At 48.5% G+C, this 21,398-nt stretch overlaps 2 protein-coding genes across 4 annotated transcripts; both read right to left on the bottom strand.

The window, feature by feature from the left end:
- Positions 1-783: 783 nt before the first annotated feature.
- On the bottom strand, positions 784-13,015 carry disp3 (dispatched RND transporter family member 3). The gene is made up of 22 exons (XM_068311317.1): positions 12,933-13,015; positions 12,567-12,664; positions 8,215-9,183; positions 7,900-8,119; positions 7,681-7,817; positions 7,381-7,515; positions 6,699-6,859; positions 6,368-6,507; positions 6,132-6,223; positions 5,865-6,029; positions 5,452-5,613; positions 5,241-5,381; positions 5,017-5,153; positions 4,741-4,910; positions 4,516-4,655; positions 4,091-4,275; positions 3,868-3,994; positions 3,292-3,437; positions 3,052-3,211; positions 2,856-2,969; positions 2,596-2,768; positions 784-2,394 (listed from the first exon to the last, which is right to left on the bottom strand). The coding sequence occupies exons 3-22, from the start codon at positions 9,173-9,175 to the stop codon at positions 2,035-2,037; spliced, it is 4,026 nt and encodes a 1,341-aa protein (XP_068167418.1). The 5' UTR covers positions 9,176-9,183; positions 12,567-12,664; positions 12,933-13,015; the 3' UTR covers positions 784-2,034.
- Positions 13,016-13,994: 979 nt separating this feature from the next.
- si:dkey-32e23.4 (dynamin-1-like protein) lies at positions 13,995-21,271 on the bottom strand. Of its 3 annotated transcripts, none has more exons than XM_068311594.1 (18): positions 21,124-21,271; positions 19,956-20,080; positions 19,657-19,798; positions 19,358-19,396; positions 19,117-19,163; positions 18,957-19,028; positions 18,780-18,866; positions 18,479-18,641; positions 17,938-18,058; positions 17,130-17,468; positions 16,684-16,804; positions 16,382-16,537; positions 16,190-16,279; positions 16,010-16,108; positions 15,668-15,784; positions 15,471-15,580; positions 15,214-15,373; positions 13,995-15,087 (listed from the first exon to the last, which is right to left on the bottom strand). In XM_068311594.1, the coding sequence occupies exons 2-18, from the start codon at positions 20,055-20,057 to the stop codon at positions 15,031-15,033; spliced, it is 2,022 nt and encodes a 673-aa protein (XP_068167695.1). In that variant the 5' UTR covers positions 20,058-20,080; positions 21,124-21,271; the 3' UTR covers positions 13,995-15,030. The 3 variants fall into 3 exon arrangements, with proteins under 3 accessions (XP_068167695.1, XP_068167696.1, XP_068167697.1); XM_068311595.1 differs by having other exon boundaries at positions 19,956-20,077; XM_068311596.1 differs by lacking the exon at positions 19,358-19,396.
- Positions 21,272-21,398: the final 127 nt, after the last annotated feature.

Genomic DNA, 21,398 nt, shown 5'->3' with positions numbered 1-21,398 from the left:
TTCCATTACGACGCTGCTGTGCGCTTTTAATTAAAGCGTGAGCAGCATTGTTCCGCAGCAGACGACCTGGCCTGCATGCTGAAACAAAAATACGCACAGATGCAGCAAGATGTCAGTCTGAGGGAAGAAAGGAGAGTTTACATAACATCCATTGTTTAATTCTGTCAGACGGAGGTTATTCAGTGTATTTTTGGTTATTTTTACTACATTTGCATCAAATTTAAATGTTCTTTGTTGAGCAAAATGTACACGATTTACATACGGAGGAATCGACAGTTTCTAGAAGCCGCACTAAAGAATAGGGGCGTATTTTGTTCCTGTAGCAAACTTGATGTCAGCATTTCTACGACAGGGAACTGCTCCAGTTTTAAAATAACATTCTTGTCATATTCAAGAACAAGAAATCACTTTTTTGCATTTAACTTCCCAGGCCACCATCATTGAAAGTGACAACACGGGTGCGGGTGCTGAATTGAGAATTTTTTTCTCCTACAATGTGGAATTTGCTGCCCCGTCAAATAAAACATGGAGTCTCTGTATAGATTTTTCTGTATTGACTCAACACATTTTAACATTTTCATTACAATGAGCAGGAATGTAGCTGTATTAAGAAATCTGCTGCAAGTCACTGTAAAATCTGAGCCATTTTATATGAATAATTAACTGGAAATGTGACACTTCCCACTGCAGCTCCTGCAGGTCGTCCTCTGCTGCCCCCGCTGCAAAACAATGCAGCGACGCTGAGCCGAAAGAACAGACAAAAAGCTTTGTGCACCTGTTTTATTCCACTTTTCACTACTAACACACACTAAACAGAAATGCACTGCTCTTGTCACGACAGTGTTTCAATGCGGTTTGACAAAGGGCCCTCGTCTTTGGGGTCGTGTGGCCCCCGAGGGCCTTGAAGTGAGGTGAAGTGCTTGCGGAGGGTAAACCTGAGGACTCATTCGGTTACGGCTGATGACAAAAATAGAGACCTTGAAGCAGCCAGAGATCTAAGATGTAAACAAGAGGAGGACAGTTACATTCCACGTCTGCGAGAAAGGCTAAGTACTCGGATACCGCATTTAGATATACGTTTAAAGTACTTGTGCTTTAATTCCTATGCATCTTACAATCTACAACTGAGGCAAATTGTACTTATTACTAATATTTGAAGGTTTAACTTTCTATTTTCTTTACAGGCTGTTATTTTTCTCCAACTCTTTTCATCCGGTGAAAAATATCTGAGTCTTTAGAGGTGATTTTCTTTTTATGGGTTTGAGAAAAAGAACTTTCTATCTGGAGGGACTCCAGTTTGCCATGATGAAACGGTAAAGATGTCAAAATAAAGCTCAAGTCTTACATAGAGAAATATTAAAACATTAGATATTACAGTAAAACAGTTACTGCACAATGAGTACTTTTTGATGGTTGCATATCGTTGCTAATGTAAGGTTTTATTTGTGTAGCGTCTGGATTCGTGTTCCTCCTCTGTACCAAAGCGTTTACATCACACAAACACATCGAACAAAACCGTTTATAGTACGACTCCATCCAGCCACATCAGAACATCACAACCTCTTTGTTTTCAAGCGTGGCTGAAGGCGTATGAAGTGCACAACGATGGGGAAGCGCGGGGGCGACGACGTTTCACAAGACGGGTCGTGAGTCATGTGAACCCGGAACGTTAATCTTTACGGGTGTCGGAGCGCGGCGCCTTTGACGGTGTGTTCACAACAGCGGGTCACGGAACAGTCAGCTCTTCGTACGACGGATGAAAAGTGTGACTCAGCGAGTGTTTCCCAACAGTTTGCTCAAATCATCACCTCGATATTACCTCCATGTTATGAGGCGCAAACGCTGGCTTGAATCACCGAGTCAACCCCCCCACCTGTGAGTCAGTCATGAATTAGAATCAATAGCAGTAAAAACAAAGGACGGGATGAACTGACATCTTTGTGCTGTGGAGTACCGGATCACTCCTGTGCCTTCTGTTTCCGTTTTTGCATCCAGAGAATCGTCTTCCTGACGCCGGCGTCCGTTTTGGCAGGTTCACACGCCGATCGACTGCCAGGCCGGCGCCCCCAGCTGCCCCCCCACCCAGCACGCGGTCACCCCCAAGGCCCAAACTGCCGCCACCGCCAGGCCGGCCTTCATCACGGCGCCTGGTGGCCTGTTGAAGCGGGCGGGCGCCACGCTGGCCAGCGTGGCCACCGTCACGGTCAGGGTGAACACAATGGAGACGGCGGTGTTGATGGCCACGATCTGGCCGAACCTGGCGAAAGGCACGATGACGCAGAAGAAGAGCGGGACGGTGGAGATGACGGTGGTGATGGCGCTGGACACGATGGCGACGCCCACGTGGTTCACCGCCTCCAGGGTCCGCCTCTGCCTCTCCACTGCTGCTGCCTCCTGCAAAAACACGAGGCGGCGGCGTAATAAAAGAAGCATCTCGTCTTTATTCATGAGCCTTCAGGGCGTTTCTCGGATTATTAAGCCCTAAATCACACTCATTAGCCAGACGCAGCCTGTGTAAACACAAACAATGCTCTGGAAGGATTTCTAATTGCCCTTAATAGCTGGCGTGGAACCGTTTTATTAAAGCTCCCATACCGAGTTGTGACCCGGCGTGGAGGGCGTGGTCTCCCCAGCCAGCAGGTATCCTTCCACCAGGTGCAGGCAGTAATCCACTGAAGACCCCACCAGTATGGACAGAGAGATGGCCTCCACCGCTCCCAGCTCCCAGCCCAGCCAGTACATGACCGCCACCACCAGGCAGATCACTCCTGTGGAAAGGTCGGAGACGCAGAATGAAAAGCACGCCGGAAATGCACCAGTGAGGATCAGGTGTGAACGCTGGATTGATCCTGGACCTAGAATGGTGGTGAGCACCGGCAGCAGCAGCAGAGGATGTGCGGTGAACACGGACACAGCTGCCACGCAGATGGCGAGAGACAGCAGGAGGCTCCAGAGGGCACTCTCCACGCCTACAGAGCAGCAGATCATCACATTTAGACATGCTTCTGCTCACACACACACACACACACACACAATCCATCCAACACTCACCTATGATTTCCATGAAGATCTGCTTCCAGTGCTCGCAGGTCTGGAAACCCCGCTGCAGGGCGGAGGACGGCGGGAGGGAGGTGAGCTGCTCCTGGATGAACTTCTCCCACTGGAGGAAGTCGGAGTAGGTCTGAAAGGAGGATTTCCCCTTGTAGGTGGTCTTCAAAGGAGGAGAGGAAGAGGTTTAAATGGAAAGAGAGATGACTGGATGTGGAAGCATGAAAAGACGTAGGCACTCACGGACTCAAAGGCCATGGACAGCCAGCGGACTTTGCCCCCGTTCATGCCCACCGCCCCGTGGGAAAGCTGCCCCGGGAGCAGGTTGGGCTCCGGCAGCGAGTGACAGTCCGGGTGAAGCAGAGGAAGAACAGATGACAGTTTGTTTCCTGAGGAGGACGGAAAACAGACATTTGCACATCGGCGTCCACAATTTATGGAGAAAATATCTGCAAAAAACGAGTTCTAAAGAACTGCCCCTCTATGTGGGGCAACGCTCCTCCGTAGGGATTTGTGGCAATTAGATGTACTCTTTGCAGAATATGGGATAATGTGGGGGAAAATGGGCCAAAATGGAACTTAACAAAATAATAATACCCCTGGAAGTGCTCAATTTGTTCAATTTGCTGTTAAAGATTAAAAAAAACAACCAGATGCTGGAACCAGCGTTTGTTTTGTTTTTGCACTTTTACTTGGAAAAAATGGCTTAAAAGAGCGAAACCGTCAAGTAATCAAATAACTGACAAACAAACCCCGGAGGTGTGTGAGGTTTTATTTACTGCTTTATTGTTATTCTGAAACTCAGGATCTGGATCTCACCTGAAGGCAAACACTGAGCTCCTCCTGGCTTTACGAGTTGTTTGTTGGCGCTAATTGCTTTACAGATTTTGCAAAGATGTCCCATTTCCTGGAATATATCAAAGTCTGGATCCAATATAACGTTTCCCTTTGGAGAGAGAATTAACAGCACGTCAACCACAGGAGAATAACATTCCCAATCTGGCTCTGGTTTTTATTCCTGTTGGCCGATCGCGTCTCTCACCAGGTCTCCGATCACGTGGTTGTCCCGACGTTCCGTCCGGTTGACTCCCAGGATTCCAAACACGACAAACACCATCGCGCCGGTGTCGACCAGAGGCCGTACCGCCGGGCGGCCGCACGCGCCGCCACCGCAAGGGTTGAAGCCAAACGTTTTGGATCGTTTCGTTTCGGCAGCAGATGAAGGATCTTAGAGAAAGAGATCAGAAAGAATGAATCTAAACAACTTTTATTTATTTACGCGTGGTAGAAATAGTCGTTAGCTTTATTTGAAAAAGGTGTTGTTTCACTGCTTCTTCTCTCTTTTTAAGCCTCGGTAACAACAAATGAGCTAAAGACTTGCGTCAGGGGCGATGCATGTGGAGGGGAAATGGTTTTCCTGGTGGGTTAACAAACTGTGGTCGTATTTCTGCTGCTTTGTGACGCTACCTTGCTCAAATCCAGCGAGGGGAGCGTGAAAGCTTCCCTGTGTGGGCCCATCAGCCCCAGAACCGATGCCGCAGCCGGGCGGGTTGACGCACACTTGGCTGGGATGAGGTCTCAGGCGCCGCTGGGCGAAGTACAGCCTCCTGGGGAGGAGAGAGCAAATCAGTAGTGACAGGATCTCCACTAGAGCGGCGCCACTGGTCCGTTTAGATCGCCTTCTGCTCTCACCTGCTGTGCTGCTGCGGAGACGCCGCCGCGTAAAAGGAGAACTCTGGCGCCCAGCCATGATGCGGGTCGCATGAGGCCGATGTAATCATCCAGCTGGGGTAGGGATGGTACACGTGGGAGACACACACCGTCATCCTGGTGGTGTAATTACCGCGGGGCTGATGATAGGCCTGTTTAGATGAAAACAAGACGAGCCGTTGAGACGCTTCGCCGGCGCTGCCTGGCGTCACGATTGAAGCAGATTATGGAGAAACAAGAGGGAATTTGCTCTCTAACCTGAAACGATGGCACCTCTTGATGCTCTGAGCTGCACGGTTTCCATGGAGACGGCACGCTTGCGTTAAGGGAGAAGCGGTAAATGGTGGTGGAGGTGCCGAGGTTCAACTTGGATATATACACTGTGAGTAAAGAGCCTGAAAAAGAAGACAAAAATGTTTGTTTTTAAAATAAATAAAAAAAAGACGAGATGTTTTAAACCAAGGAATGAGAGAAAGTCTCACCGGTCTGGTTTGAATTGGGGTTCGCCGCGCTCCGGGGGCCTTTGGGGGATGTGGCGCTGGGGTTCTGCTGATGTGTGGAGAACTTAAAAGCCGAAGAGGAAGTGTGGACGTTCAGATTCTGGGGCTTCTCCATGAACACGCCTGCAGGACAAAAACCATTACTTCTGATCTGGGGGGTAGGAGCGCGTCTTCATCACCGCCGCCGCCTCACCTGAGCACATCGGGCAGGAGATGCCCTGACCGCTGAGGTTGCTCCTCAACGCCAGGAGAGTCTGGAGGTTGGTGTCCCGGCGGAAAAGAAGGGGGGCGTGAGTGGCCGGCCTGAGGAGAGAGCAGCAGCCGGCGGAGAGGAGGAGGACCAGGAGGAAGACACCTGAGGCGAGAGGAGGAGGGATTCTAGGAGGAGGGATACTTCACGAGAGGCGTGCTCTGCCTCTGACAGATTAGATCCTCTTAAGCCAGAAGGAGCGGCGTTCTTGTTTCGGAGCTGGGATGTAACGATCGTGTCGTAGATCAAAAGCTCGGCGGAAAATATCAGCAGGAAGCAAATCATCTAAAATTTGTCCCTCGTCGTTCGACGTCTTCCTGAGTACAAATCGGAATCCGTTTTCTGTCAAGTCTCACCTAAAACGGCTTTCCGATGCTCCACCGCCGGCTCGGCTACGAGGTTCTTCAGGGCCAGCTGGAGGTGGGTGCTGACCACCCCCACCTGCCGCTGCCCCGGGGGGGCCAGAGGCGTCTCCACCGACAGGGAAAGGATGGCTGCATCGCCGTCGGTGTCACAGGAGCCTCGGATGAGACAAAGGCAGCGTTTTACAACCCCCTCCTCCCACCAGCTCCACCCCCACCCTCATCGTTCCTTCAAAGCGGGGGGGCAGATAATAATCTCACCTGCCTCCATCTCCACAGACAGAAGCGCCACATCATCGTCCTCGTCCGACAAAGGGCCGTGGTTTGCTGACAGGCCTGAAAACCGCTTCCAGCTACAGAAAGAGTAGTGTGGTGGTGGGGGGGGGGTGTTTAGGAAGGGTGTGGGGGGGGGGGGAAGGGACAGCTATCTTTGCCTGTGGTGTCACACAGCATGCACACAAAACGTCACAGACAAAAGTAAGGAAATAACGCCTCACCGACTCAACCAGGCATGTTCCTGAGGCTCTACGCACTCAGTCCAGACACACAGGGCTGCTGGCATCAGGACGGACACCCAGAGCCAGCAGCAGCTGACAATGAGGGCCATGAATAAGCCGAAGTCATGCACGGCTGGGATCTGAGTGTCAGTTAAACGAGGCACAGCGTAAAGGACCTTGAAACATTCAATTTGTGCTTATCGCATGAAAATGGCTGTCTGCTGAGAGAGGCACTTCTATTCATCCAAAGCAGGGGGGAGTCGTTTACACTTCCTGTACAGATCCTATTAACGCCCCTCCTCCCCCGCCCAGATTCCTCGGCGGTGATTACCTGGGAGAAGGTGTTAGCGGCGTACGCCGCCGCCGTGGTGAAGGAGGTGAGGAAAGTGGCTCGGCCGGCGGTTTTAATGGTGTAGATCATCCGCCGCTGAGGATGACGGAGATGTGAAGCCTGCCTGAAGGTGCTGATGAAGACAAATACATCATCCACCCCTGAGCAACAGTGAGAGAACAAAAGGGGCTGCTTTATTACACGTGACTGTAATCAAACTGGAGAAATGTGGGTGTTTTAATGACCTTTAAAGGAATAGTTTTGAAATTTTTGGGAAATATTTTAAGGATTTAAAAACGGGAGGTTGCGCCGATCCATGAGGAAGAGGGTTACGGCTGGAGTCGATGCGGATGACTCAAAGTTTATTTTTGTTGTTCCCTGTGAAATTTATGATGCTCTTGATGTCATTCAAGGTTTCTGATTAATTTAGTCAATAAACTTTCCCTGTTTCTCGTCTTCGTGAAAAGCTAAACCGACCCGCTGCCAATTCCAGCATCATATTTAACACCCTGACGTGAGAGCGCTGCTGATATTCTCATCCAACCCTCGGGAAGAAAATGAATGTTGTGCATTTCTCATTATGTCAAACTATTCATTTAGTGGGAGTAAAGACGCCTGTATTTGTTTGACAAATTCATCAGGGTCTGTAGATAAATTTGGGATGAAGCTGGCGCTCCCTTACCGATGCCGATGATAACAAAAGCTGCGACTCCGTTGAGGATGCCCAGGTACCTCACGCCAAACACAACGTGGTACAAGAACAGAGCCATCAAGCAGCTCAGGCCGATGCTGGCGAGGCCGAAGAAGGTCAGAAACACTGCAAAGACAGGAGAACATTTTGTTTGTAAACCCTCAGTTCTTTTCTCACCTTTTATTCTGAATTAATTGCTTCAAAAGTGTCCTTGAGCCCAGCTTTATGAATAAATAATGGTACATATGTACACGTCGGTGGAAGTGGAGTAAAGAACAGGTCGTTCTGTACCCGAGAAGGAGGTGAGGACGCAGACGAGCGCGGTGATGCAGGCCCCGCTGATGACAGCCAGCATCATGTCGTTGTGGAAGGTGTGCCTCACCTCGTCATCGAACAGCTCCGTCCCGCCGTAGAGCACCTTCACCTGGCTGAGGAAGAGGGAGGAAGTCAGGTCAGATCTCAGGTCAAATTTAAAAACATCACCCCCCCTCCCCTCCTTCCCTTCCTGACCTGGTGGACTGCTTGGACAGAATCTCCGCGTACTGAACCACAAAGTTTTTGAAGCGAGATCTTTGCTCATCGGCTCGATCCTGCAGGGAGTAGTAGGACGGAAGAGGAGCTCCGAAGTGGATCTCGCTGCGTAACAGAGAGGAGGAGAGACGCTCTGGGGTCAGGCTTTCATCCACGTACCAGTAGAACTGCGGATGAGTTATGGCCAGACTTAGAGAACCTGGGAATACACACACAGCCAATCAATGGATGGACCGATGGATCTCCCCTCATTGGTATTCATTTATGCGTAAAAGCTCTCGATGGTGGACTCACCCTGAATATCAGCCAGATCTGGACCCATGCCATCGTAGTATATTTTCCCCCCTCTCTCGCTGGGGTAGAGGTAGGACAGGAGCGAGCTGGGTGGGGAGCAGTAGGACGGTCCCAGCGGCAGATCCCTCAGCATCTCCAGGGGCTTCCAGCAGAACTGGTGGAACTGCGGATGCTGCATGAGCAGACGCTCCACGTGGTGGACGGTCTGCAGGCGCTCCGGGGTGAAGATGTTCCCATCGCCCTCCCCCTGAGCCACGAACACCAGCTCGATCCTCCACAGGGCTTGGCTCTGCAGGTAGTAGTTGGGAGCAAATCTGCGCCTCCTGATGGGAGATGTTCGCTTCTCCTCCACCCCTAATCCGTCTGAGGAGTTCTTGTGCTTCTCTGGTTCTTCTCGACTCAAATCAGACTCTGGTTTTTTAACCAGAGCTCGTTCATCACCACCTCCACTCAAAGACTTGCTTTGAGGACCGGAGGCCTTCGTGTCCTCATCATCCGTCCTGTTGAAGCCTCCCAGTCGGCCCAGTTCCTCCAGCAGAAGCTCCCGCAGGGCCTCAGACTCACGGTCATCCACGTCTCGCCTGCGTCGGTCCCACGACCCCAGCTGGGTCTTCACGGCGATGGTGAGGGCGTCGAAACGCTCGGCGGAGAAGTGGCTGTGAACCTCAAAGGCACTGTAGGAAAGGTCAATGTCCAGAGGGGGGCAGTAGAGGAGCATGTAGGCAAACAGAGCGCACGGCACCAGGACAGCCACCCCTAAAACCACCCCGCTGGCGCACGGCTGGGTGTACACCCACCCCACCGCCCGCCACGGGCCGCACACGCCGGCCTTCCCGGAGGAACATCTCCGCCCCGTTACGCGTGCGCCACCATCCTCTTCCTCCTCCTCTTCCTCTTCCTCTTCTTCTTCCTCCGTTCCCCAGCTGGTCTGGAACAACAGCGGCTCATCCTCCACATCCATCCTGACACCTGTTGGAAACACACAGCATCACGAATCATCAGCCGTTCTCCAGCATGGAGGTGTGAAAGTCAAGTGCGCCCTCAAGCTTTTAAGTGTGTGTGTGTGTGGGGGGGGGTGTAAACTGAGAGGAGAGACCTCATCTGTCAGGGGTCTGGAGGAAAAATGAGTCTGGGTGTAAGAAACTCGTTTATCTTTGTTTCCATCACCCAGAGATCCTCCAGACTAATTAATCTCCCGTCTCATGTATGTCAAGACGGGCCGGTGGGACATAACTGTGTGTGTGTATGGGGGGGGGGGGTATCTCTGTGTGATGGGTCGACCATCTGCTTTCAAGTAGCGACCATCCTCCAAACTGCAGCAAATTCATCCAATCGGTTTTGGAACCGTGCGTAACGGACGGACCAGGTAAGACGGTGGATTTTTTGATTTGCGCTCAGATGTGAAAATTCATGTTTGAAAAGGAATCCTCTAATTAAATAAACTAAATCAATATATGTAAGAATGACTAACATAATTAAGATTAGGAGGTCTCCTCTTGATGATTTATGGGGTTTTTGTTGTTTTGCTCGCACACGTGGATAAACTTCATTTCACCAAGGCGCCACAGAAATGCGCTCATGTGTGCAACCAGCGCGTCCACGGAGTCCGTCTGCAATTCAGTGATAATGGATGTTTTTTTTCGCGTCCACATCATTATCAGCCTTCGCTGTGTAGTTTTTCTCTCTCTCTCTCTGACAGCTTTATGTGCTCAGATGTCCACAGGACTCAGACATGCTAATGCGCTTTTATGATGGATTTCTCTCAAAGACAAGAAAGCATGTTGAGCTGAGCCTCCACCGCGCCTGGGACATTTTTTAAAAAAAAACTCTGCACAACCTTCCTTTTTATTAATCATCGTGTCATGACAAACACACCAGCAGCATCTGCCCCGTGCAGGAAGAACACGAGCTTCATAGGGCAAATTCATTAATATAGTGTCGTCGTTGTTGTTGTTTTTTGGAGCATGAAATATGCGATCCCAACAAAAAGCGTGCAATTATTTTCAGACATTTCTCATATTTCTGTATTAACAAGGAAAATAATGTGCTCGAAGGTGCGTGCTGCAATTTGTGGACAGTATCACTGCATCCCATAGGCTGTTATTTCAAAATGAGCACTATTACAGTAATAACCAGGAATAGGAGCAAGTCTTTTGGGATGGAAATACGCGCGATATAATCGTGGCTTTTCAGTGAAATGAAATTGAAAGCAGGTGCAATTTTTGCTAATTAGATTACCGCAAATTCTGTTCCACCACATTCTCTCTTCTCCATTTGGTTTTGATGATGATGAGAGGAGACGCGCTAGGAAATATGAGGAGAGAAGTTCAATGGAAGAAGAAAGGGAAAGGGATAGGGAGGGAAAGAAAAGCCTCATCCGAACGGTGGAAGCTGTGGAAGGGAATGGTGATGGTTTTAGTTGTTGTTGTTGTTGTTGTTTTTGTTATTTAACGTTGGAAAAACAACTTCACGACACATCCACGCACGTTTCATCGTTAAATCTGGATGATTAGTGGCGGAAACTTCACAAGTGTGACAGTCATGGGAACTCATTAGAGGCAGACACGCACAGTTTGGTGCCTTTTTGCGCACGGAGGCAGAGCTGTGCGCCTGTAAAGCCAGCCTCCGTCGCCTGCTGTGTGCGCCTTGGAGCCTCCAACGCGCAGGTACAGAGAAGCAAATAACGCACCGCCTCGGGGACGACGTCCTTTTCTATCTTCCTGATAGAGTCTGACGCCTCTGCGCATCCTAGAACATTGGATTTCATGTGCAATAATTATGTGCGGCGAACAGCTGCAAAAAGCACTGCGAGCAGCGGCGGATCCTGGTATAACTAATGTGTTTACAACCTTCCGGAATTGTTCATTCAAGATTAGGTACACAGTCGATTTAAAGCCGTTTTGCAGGTGTGGGTTTAAAAATAGTGTAATTTGGCTTCACGCTTCTCTTCTTCCGGCTCAGTCGACATTAACACCGGCGCTGTGAGGTTGTTCCTTTGTGCTTTGCGCCTGATACGCGCGTCTATTCTCAGCTTTTGAGCTATGAAATCTTGTATTTATCGGCTCCCACTACAAACCTTACTCTTACATTATGCATGTTGGATGCCCTCACTCTCTCTCGTGGAAAACTCAATTTTCAACTTTCTGCGCAGCTTTATTTTGAATGTATTTGTTATTATTTCATGAAACCAGCGCTGCACAGATGGCTGCGCCGCTTTCTTCCTCCCCTTATTTGAAATACAGCATCTGTAATCTGATGGATGGTGTCGTGCAGCTCGGGGCTGTTAGAATGGGCGGTTTCACGTGTCGTGCTGAAGGAGTTATGAAGGCGAAACACAAACTCCCACCAGAACACAATTCCCTGTTATTCTAACAATAAAGACGCGGACAAGCTGCGCGTCAGCCTCTCCGCTCTGAGGTGGAATCCCTGCCGGCTGGGAGCTTGAACCCATCACCTCTAATCACCCCTCACATCCCTCTCTTTTGCTCACCATCCCTCCCCAGTCATCACCCTCCCTTCAATCTCTCCTCTTCCTCTCCTCCGTCTCCCCCCACGAAGGTGACTGATTTCTAACCTTCATCCCTGATAGCGGCTAAAAATAAAACCGTCCTCCTCAGTTTATTTCCCCTCCATCTCATCCAATATGGATATCACACGCTGTCTCCTGCCCCCCCCCCCCACACCCCCCCACACACACACACACACATCCAGCCTGTTGTAAACTAGCATGCCTCCTCATTTAAAGGAGCATTGATTTCAGAACCAGCGCTCCATGAATCCATTCCTTATGCGTCGGCGCTCGGCGGCATGTTTGCAGCGGACGTGGCTTCTATTATTTCCACGCTGTGGATCCGCGGACTCAAACTCTCTGAGATCTATTTACGCACAACCAACGGTGCTCATTTTCTCATCGTCAATTGAATTCACCCCGACACTGAAGGAAAGCTTAAATCTCCATGCGCGGTGCGTGAAGGATGCTGGGGCCGCGTTACCACAATTTATTTCACTCTCCTGAATAAAGATGGAATAAAAAAAAGAGAAAAAAAAGAACCTTTTCTTTATCTGATAAACATATTCAACCCGTTCCAACACAAAATGGAGCCTGTTTCACTCAAACTTCTCCTCTTTTAAAAAAAAAATTTTTTTGGAGTTACTCAGATGAACAATGCATGCGCTCCGACAGCCGGGATGAGAAGCTTTTATTTGATTTGTTTGACTTTCTCTGCAATTTTGCAAATAAATGTCACAGTTTCCGGTGTGAGATTTGTGTTGTTGTTGTTGTTGTTGTTTTTATCAATGCAACAAAAGCATCACAATCAAAGGAAATCGTCTGCATCGCCGTGGAGACTTACCTGGATGAGGATGAGGATTACAGGTGGAGCGTTCAGGCCTACCGGGTCCACTCGTGACGCGCTCCACTTGCGCTCCGCGGTTTCATCCCCTCCATGATCTGGTGTGGGGAGAAATCACTCACAGCTTTATTGTCTTTTTTTTTTTTTAACAACTCAATGAAAGAAAGAACAGAAGAGGAGAAAGAGAGAGAGAGAGACTAAGGGGACCCTCACAACAGACACACACTTTCTCCTTTCCCCTCACACACACTCTCTCTAAAGGAATCCTCTAATCTCAGTCATAAACGTGTGTTTCTCCTTTTCCCTTCATGCTCCCGGTCCTTTTCCTCCTCCTCTCTCTCTCACCACCCTCCTCTCCTCTCTTACCCGGTTGTCCAGGCGACAGTGAGAGACATTTCTTCCCAGGAGCTCCTCTCTCACCCCCCCTCTCTCTCTCCAATGGCTTTGTTCAACTCGCTCCTCTGACTGGCTCCAGAGCGCAGGAGAGACCAGGAAGAGGGACTCGCCTCCAAAAGCTACTAAAACCCGGATGGGGGTGGGGGTGGGGGCGGGACAGCCTGGAGGAGGTGTGTGGCGGGGGGGGAGGCTCTCAGACGCGCATTGGAATTTTTTTCGGGCTGTTTTCGTTTCAATTCAGCTGATTTTTGTCTGAGGAAGATGATGCGGTGGTCATGATGCTGCGGCGGAGCCCCCTCCCTTCCTGACGGAGATGGTATGGTCTGGTCTGGTCTGGTCTCAGTAGGTGGGGTGTGTTGGAGGATGGTGTGCAGAATGACTGGCTGCTACAGTGGGACGCAAAGTACAGGCAATTTAAAATAATCACCTGAAGTGAGAGTTTATTAGTTTGCAATTAGTTCCTCTTTTGGAGCAGAGATCTCACAGATGACACCAAGTCGCCCCCCCCCCCCACACTGTTGATGCATTTAGATGTGCACCACTCATATTTTGTAAATACAGCAGCTCCCCCCCCCCCCCTCCTCTTGTTCACCTGAACCACAAAGCCCTTCTTCACCCTCATCTAACATTACTGGCCAGCTCTCCGCCCTGACAGCAGCAATCAAGTCATCCATCACCCCGCCCCCCCCACCACCACCACTTCTCACCCCTCCTTCTCCATCCTGCAGGTTTAAGTCTGATTGCATTGACATAAAAGAGAATCAATCATCTAAATGAGAGCAGATAACATCCTGCTGGAGCCGGCGTACAGAGGTTTGGATCCCGGCGTGTCGCCGCCGTCATGGACTCACACACTTCTTTCCAGGCACTCAGGATCAATAAAATGAAGCACAGTGAGTGTAATCACTTCAATTATGCTACTGTAGGAAAAAGAACTTCCGAAAGCGGTCGATTATTCCAAACACTTGTCATCAATAACAAACATCCAGACTCTTGCTTTGTTTTTTTATTTTATTTTTATGTTTTCAAGGTTTTAATCTCTTCACTCAGTCTCCACAGCTTCAGATTCAGTAAACACGTATCACAAATATTGGCAGGCAGGAACTCAGAGGCAGTCGACGCGTGATAATAACATACGTTTAAATAATGCAAAATGCACACGAGTCAGTCATTCGTACAGTATGTACACATGCATACTGAACACACACATACATGCAAAAACGGATGAAGGGATCAAGATACGGAGTTCGGTCCCTGATCGCACGGATGACGTCAGGACGATCCCACATAGACCCACATGTATAGATAAACGTAGAATATTTGCTTTGTGTTTCATTCAGAAAGTATCTGCACATTGAAAGGGAGACATTTTGGTTCTGTAATCATAATATAACTTCCTAAATATTTCAATCCTTTTCTGATTTCTAAACACTCTACTGGAGATGTGCTACATGCTGGCTGTCCATCAAACCAAATACGAACAGAAGTAAACACATTTGGAATGATCGTCTCTTAATGGCCGCACACAAACTCGGTTAGAAGTATAACAAATGAGACGAAATGGAAACACGGTCCTGGAAAATAAATCCGACATCGATTTTCATTACAGGGCTGGAAAAGAAAAGGAAAAATACGATCATCGTCGGTGTTGCATTGCAGCACGGATCAGGATCGGATTTTAACTTCGTTTCCACGTCTGGAGAGGGCTTTAAATTCACGTCTAATCTCACATAATTGTAGCACCTTCCAATATTTTACATTTCCAGCATGATCAGACAAACATTTTCTCACAAAAAGACGTTGTTCTCCGTCTTTCTTGCCGTGACTTTGTAATAGCGCATTGGGCCTGAGTGTTTAATTTGTTTCCGTCGCTACACGACATTCACGGCGAAAAGCAACGGCTCCAGTGTGTTGTTCATGGAGACGGGCGACAGGATGACGTCCGTCTAAATGTGCTGCGATCATTGGTCCGTGATAAAAACAGTAGTACCGCCACACGCTGACTAACACACACGTGCTGTAAACTAACACCCACTCTCACGAGGAGGGAATCGGTCGCTTCCTCCGGCTACCACAGATGAGTCTCCCGGATCTCCGAGATGATGTTATTGGCTTTTTTGAGCGCCTGAGGAGGGAGACGGAGAGAGGCGGTTAAATCTCTTCATAAGTAGCAGACAAAAAGAAAAATGGAAGCAGGACTTGCGTATTCTCGATGCTCAGAACCTGCACGGACAACAAAAGTCATTTTTACCTCCAGCATTTGCGCGACCTCGGTCCGCTGCTGCGCCGTGTCCTGCGATTCAATGAGCAGCTCCTGCAGCAGCGGCAGCTTGTACAGCTGACCCACCAGCTCGCTCTGCAGGTGCTCTTTCACAAAGTTCACCAGGAAGTGCATCACCGTCTTGGGCACGCTGTGCGAGATAGAAAACCTGCATCAGCAACAGCAGCTACGTGTTCCAACCCCCTCGCTTCTCTCCAAACGGTGATCTGGACTCAATCCAGCCAAACCTGTCTTGGATGCTTTTACGGACGATGAGGAAATAGCACTTGATGAGGCGCTGGATGACCTCGCAGTCCCTCTGCTCCCTCGTGCTCAGCTTACGGGATGCCGGCACCGCCTAATGAAAGAGGGGCAAAGCAAAATATTGACAGTCTTGCGATGGATTCACTAAATGTTCCGTCTTCCTGATAATCCCACCACTCGCCGTGTCGAGGAGGTTAATGGCCTGGCCTCTGCTGGGGCTTCCAAAGCCAGCGGCCGGGGCTTTCTCATCCCCAGCCTTCTCGTTCTTCCAACGTTTCCCTCCATCGAGCGTCTCCGCCTGACAGCGAGAAATCCAAGGAAGTCAGAAGGGTCAAAGTAATTTTTTTTTTTGTGTGTGTTTTTTTTTGTGTGAGTCTGGAATTTCGCGACACACTTCAAAAGGGGCAGCAGCGTTTGATGTGAAGCATAATGGTTAAGGTTTTACAGAGCACCACTTCTGCCGCTTACCCCTGGCAGAATAAATAATAGAAGAGGCTACCTGCTGTAAGGGACAAATAACCACCTGCTGACTGTTGACGGATGCAGAGACCTGCCCCGCATCGGTGAAATCTGGATGTTTTGTGTTGATGTACGCCAGCTCTATCGCTACTAAATTGTGCACCTGGAGGGGAAAAAGGAAGAAAAACAATCTCAGACAAAAGGGATTCTCTGCTAGTTATTGTAATTTGCAGCTCTGGATTACCATTTCATTGGTAATTGGCAAACGCTTCCTCAGTAACCCCGTCACCACTTCCACAATGGAATCGTGCAGCTTGGGAAATCGAAGGAGCTCCTTCCAAAATGCAAAAAAAAAGAAAAAGAAAAGAAACTTTTTGTTAACACGGCGTTGTTTCGAGCCAAGTTGCGGCGCTCCTTCTGGACGCCGAGGGATCACCTGCGTGCTGAAGGAGGAGCAGTGCTGGATGATCCTCTGCAGCTCCTCGTGAACCAGCTCCACGCAGCGCAGACTGGGCTCCTCCAGCCGCTTCATTTGCCGCTTCACCAACAACTCAAATGACACCTCGGGCACAAAGAGCGCCGGACGCGGACCCTGCAGGCGAATCACACACACACACGCACGCACACACACACAGTCACAACAGCTCAATTAATTACCTGCTATTCCTCAGGTGGAAAGAACTCGAGCGGAATTCGGATTAAACAATTTGCATGGATTGGAAGTCAGGAGAGGCTCACAGTAGCATTGCGGATGGCAGTGAGGATATCCAGCTCGGTCAGGCCGCCCAGGGGGTCGATGGACTGCAAAGTACGACCAAAGGTCTCATGGAATATGTAACAGATTCGAGCGCCGCCGCAGCTGCAGAAGAGAGAAGTTCAGCTTCGACACAAAGGCAGGTTTCTCGGCGGGGTGTGCATCAGCAAACTTTAAACCGCCAAATTGAATGCAGTCGAGCAAAAAAAAAAAAAGGTCAATGTTTGCTCGCTACATATTTACACAGATTAATTGCCTTTCGGGAAGAGAGTCGTCAAGATGATGATGCCAAAAGAAGATGCTGATGCAACTTTTTTTTTCTTTTTCTTTTTTGCATTTCACAGACGTACTGTATGAATGTGGTGCAACAAAAGTAAAAAACATTTGCATTTCAATAAACATGTTGCTCTCTCACAGAGGACAGACTCACAGCTCTGAGGTCTGGATGTATCTGGCCGTTCCCTCGATGGTGTTGCAGTAATCGCTGGCGAACTTGGTGACGATCTGCAGCAAGGTGGCGCTGTGGTCCTCCACCGGCTGGCCGTAGCTGTTAAGCTGCGTCTGGTACTGGGCGCTCAGCACGGTCACCCGGGTTTTGAGGTCTGGCAGGCAGTCTCGGATGTGGTGCATGAGCAGCCTGCTGAGGGTTTTGGCCAGATAGCGTGAGCCGGCGCGGGAGGCGAGCGAGGGGTAGTGACGCTGCAGGAAAGCGTGCTCATCCTTCATCGAATCCTCCAGAGTCTTCTGGGTGTTGATGTCATGCTGGCTCCTTGAAAGACCATCAATCAGAGAAGGAGATAGGTAGCGTGGTAAGGTGATCGGGGAAGGATTTGACAAAGAGACGCCGTGTTGAATGGAGAGATGAAAACCCTTCTCCTCTTTTGGATCATGCCAGGAATAGATTAAAAAAAAAAATCTGTGATGACAGGTAAATCATTTTCTAATGCCATTTGATCTGGGCCATGAATTACACATTTCCTGTTCAGTTTAAAAATAATTTTGCAAGTCGAGGCAATTTAAATAACACTTTATTTTTCCCCAGACTTGCAAAATCATCTTTTAAATCGATGGAGATCTTGTAATATAATTCATGGCATAAATCAAACGCGATTAATAAAGGATTTGTCTCTCATCGTTGACATCCATGCGTGACTTCCTGTTACAACAGCATCTATTAAGCTCCTGATATCACATAGTTGTGCCAAAAGAAATCAGTCAACAAATCGACTTTATCCAACCTGTTGACCACCCCGATTATCCCAAGTCTGATTGGAATGACTCGACCCAGAAGGACTTCCAGGGCGTCTGTCCCAGCATCCATCAGGTCCAGCTTACTGACAACCAGCAGCGTTCGACGACCTGGAAGACACACACCGATATTTTATTACATCTGTAAAGGTCGCCCAAACGTCGATAAACTTAAGCTTGTCAATATTTGTATGGAAAAAGACAACGTAGGTTTTGCTGGGAAAGGATATTCTACAGTTACTTGAACATTAATAAACTGAAGTGAATGAGCGTTTTATGGCGATAGTGCTCCTACAGGCTGATTCTCGTCATCCATCAGAGTATTCCATCACAGCAACAGCAGTTTCCTGAGTGACTGTTAAAGAGACCGGATGCTGTTTAGGGTGAATATCTGCAGACACGAGTGTTCCACATCAAATATTCCACAATAGCTTCTGCCTGAAGTGCGTTATGTAATAAGAATTGATGGAAAAGAAAGGAAATGGTTGCTGGAATCTGAGGAGAAGAGTGCCTGTGAACAAAATGTCCTACCATCTGGATCGACCTCACGAGCCAATTTCAGCGCATCGGAGGTGGCCAAGTCAGAGTTGGCAGGGGACACGGCAAGGATGAGGGAGTTTGGATTGGAGATGAATGACAGGATCATCTCCTGGACTTGTGTCTCGATATCCTCCGGCTGGTCCCCGACAGGAACCTGAGGCGACAACAACGAGCAGCCAGGGTTACTGGAAGTACAGCACAGATGGGGCGCTTCTGGGACGAGTAAAGAAACCAGCATCGATCACGATCTGGAAATTAATAAGAGTCAACATCTAGCAGCGGACGGGTTTACCTTGGTGATTCCAGGTAAATCAACCAGGCTGAGACTGAGGACTTTGGGGGAGAAGATCTTCAGATAGATGGGCTCAGAACTGATTCCCTGGAGGGATTAAAAGAAAGGAGGAAAAAATGCAGCGTAAGAAAATTTATTTAAGGCATCACTGAATTCACACCAGTCCTTTCTATTCACCTTGTTGTCGCCAGAACTACGTTCGGTCTCCGCTTCGATCTCCCGACGAATTTCCTGAAAATCTGTGAAGATCTGTCAACAAGGTGAGAGATTGATGCCTCGCCTTAAAATACAGGAGGAGGGAAGATGCACACTGTTCCAGTCTTTCGGATTAATGTACCTGGTTCTTGCAGTGCAGGAATGTGCCCCATTCTTCAGCCTTGACACCTGAATAAATAAAGAAGAGTGAGTGTGTGTAAAAATTCTGCAGACATTTCTCTTTCAGTGAACAATTTTGGGAGAGGTAATGAAAAGTGAGATTGCAACGAGACTTCTGTCGAGCTTGACAGAAGGATGGAGATGAGAATAAACAGACTGTATGACAAAGACATGGTGAGGCTAAACAAAGTGCATGCAGAGACCTGGGAAGCTGCTGCGGGGACTTTGCTTTACCCCGTTGCCTGAAAAGGAATGATTGAGAGGAGAAGAGGAAGAAAGAGTGTGTGTTAGTAAAAGGCTCTACCAAAACACATAAAGTACCATGCATAATTTTCCACTGCTTGCAGTCTCAATTACGACAAACAAATAACTATGCTGTTGTCCGTTGACATGCTGATAGTCATCATATCACAGCTGGACCACAACTTGGTTGTGATTTCAAATTGCATCAAAACAACCCCCTCCTCCTCCTCCCGTGTGGAATATGAATAAATGTGGGCACCGCTCTCAATCTTCAGTCTCTCCTGCAGAGGGGCAACATTGATGAGTTGCAACACGAGGGGTCGCCTGGTGACGATTCCTGATCCACGAGGCAAGAAGTCTCGTCCAACCAGACTCTCCAGCACGGAGCTCTTCCCGCTGCTCTGTAGGGACACAGAGAAAACAATTCAGAACCGACTGAGTCGCTTTGCATCAGGGTGCGCTGCAGACACACCACCAGTTAAAAAAAAACCTCAAACACAAGGCAAAGGTTGGATAAAAATTATTAAATTTATGTCAGGTCAGATTAAATATCCTGACCTGACATCCGACCACGACAATCTGAGGCAGCTGAATGACCTCTGCCCCCACGGTGAGAACCACCTCCTGTAGTCGGTTGATGGTGGGAATGAGGGTCTCCATTCTCCCAGCGTGAGGCACACCTACTAAACAGAACACAGGATGGGACAGATGAAAGCACAGCAGACGAACTCAGGGGGTGTTAAAGCTCGCAAAACTAAAGCATTACACAGAATAATTGCGAATGCACCTGATAAACATAAAAACTAAATAAAAGAGTGAAGGCAGCATAAATTGGAGCATCTGTGTCCAGTTTTGGCATCTCTACCGGCATCCTCCAGATGCTGAGACGGTGCTGCGGAACACGTCGCTGTTGGGCCGGGACCTCAGGTGGAGTCCCAGATGTCGATGAGCCGCAGCAGCAGAGATGTTTGTGAAGTTTGAGGCAGGGTGGGAAGCTAAAATACTTCCTAAAAATACCTCAAAGCAAACTATAATTCTACCATTCATTGAACTGTGTCTGCTCACAGTCAGTCCTGAACTACATTTATTATTGTTGTTATTTTCTGTAGAAGTTCAGTTAGATTTAGGCAAATAAATAACAGTGTGGTCCAGGACTTATTGGCATTGTCAGAGAAAGTTAAAGATGATTATGAGGTGAAAAATAGTCCTGTACAATAAATGAATATATAAACACAAACATATACAGTACACATACATCTCTCTAGATGGATAGACGGACTTGTGGAGTTTTAAACTTCAGCTTTAATAATGTCAGCAATCAGGGGTTTAGATCCCGGTCAAAGCGACATCTGTCAAAATATCTGACTTTAATCACTAAGTAGAAATGTCGATTTGAGCCATCAAAATAAGATGCGGATATTTCCTTTGCAGCGAGAGCTCGGCAGCTAGAAGTGGTCCTGATGAGAGAGGTGCGCCGTTATCACCTGAGCATCTGTTCGACCGGATTACGCGCTAAAACTGGATTTCCAGGGGAATCCCAGGCAATCTGTGTGTTATCCCGGCGGCTAAATCACAAGCAAACACATGATAATGTCCCGCAGGACGGAGGGGCTCGGTGTTATGAGCTAATGTTAGCAGGCTAAAGCTATAAAAAAAAGCAGAAAGTGAATGAAAGATGCTAGGCTGTGCTAACGCTAGCTTAGCCGTAAGGACAAACGATGCTTACCGATGATTAAAATAAATACTATCCGTCCTTATCCGATGGATCCGTCCGTCATTGTTTACAGGACCAGTCGGTGAGCATTAAAACGTCATTTTAAACGAGTTAGAAGAAAAAAAATCAGAAGCAAAAGACGGAACTGTCTCTTCACTTCCAGGGCGACACCCACATTTCTCTGCATCAATCTCATTGGTTATAAAATCTATATTGTGAGATGAACGTCATCTGATTGGTCCATACGCTGAATTTGGTCCCGCCCAGCGTAGTATCCACAGATTTAA

The sequence above is a fragment of the Antennarius striatus genome, chromosome 3, assembly GCF_040054535.1.
Source record: "Antennarius striatus isolate MH-2024 chromosome 3, ASM4005453v1, whole genome shotgun sequence".
In the NCBI taxonomy this organism is placed as follows: domain Eukaryota; kingdom Metazoa; phylum Chordata; class Actinopteri; order Lophiiformes; family Antennariidae; genus Antennarius; species Antennarius striatus.
The sequence above is the reverse complement of the archived record's forward strand: the minus strand, read 5'-3'. Positions and strand labels throughout refer to the sequence as shown.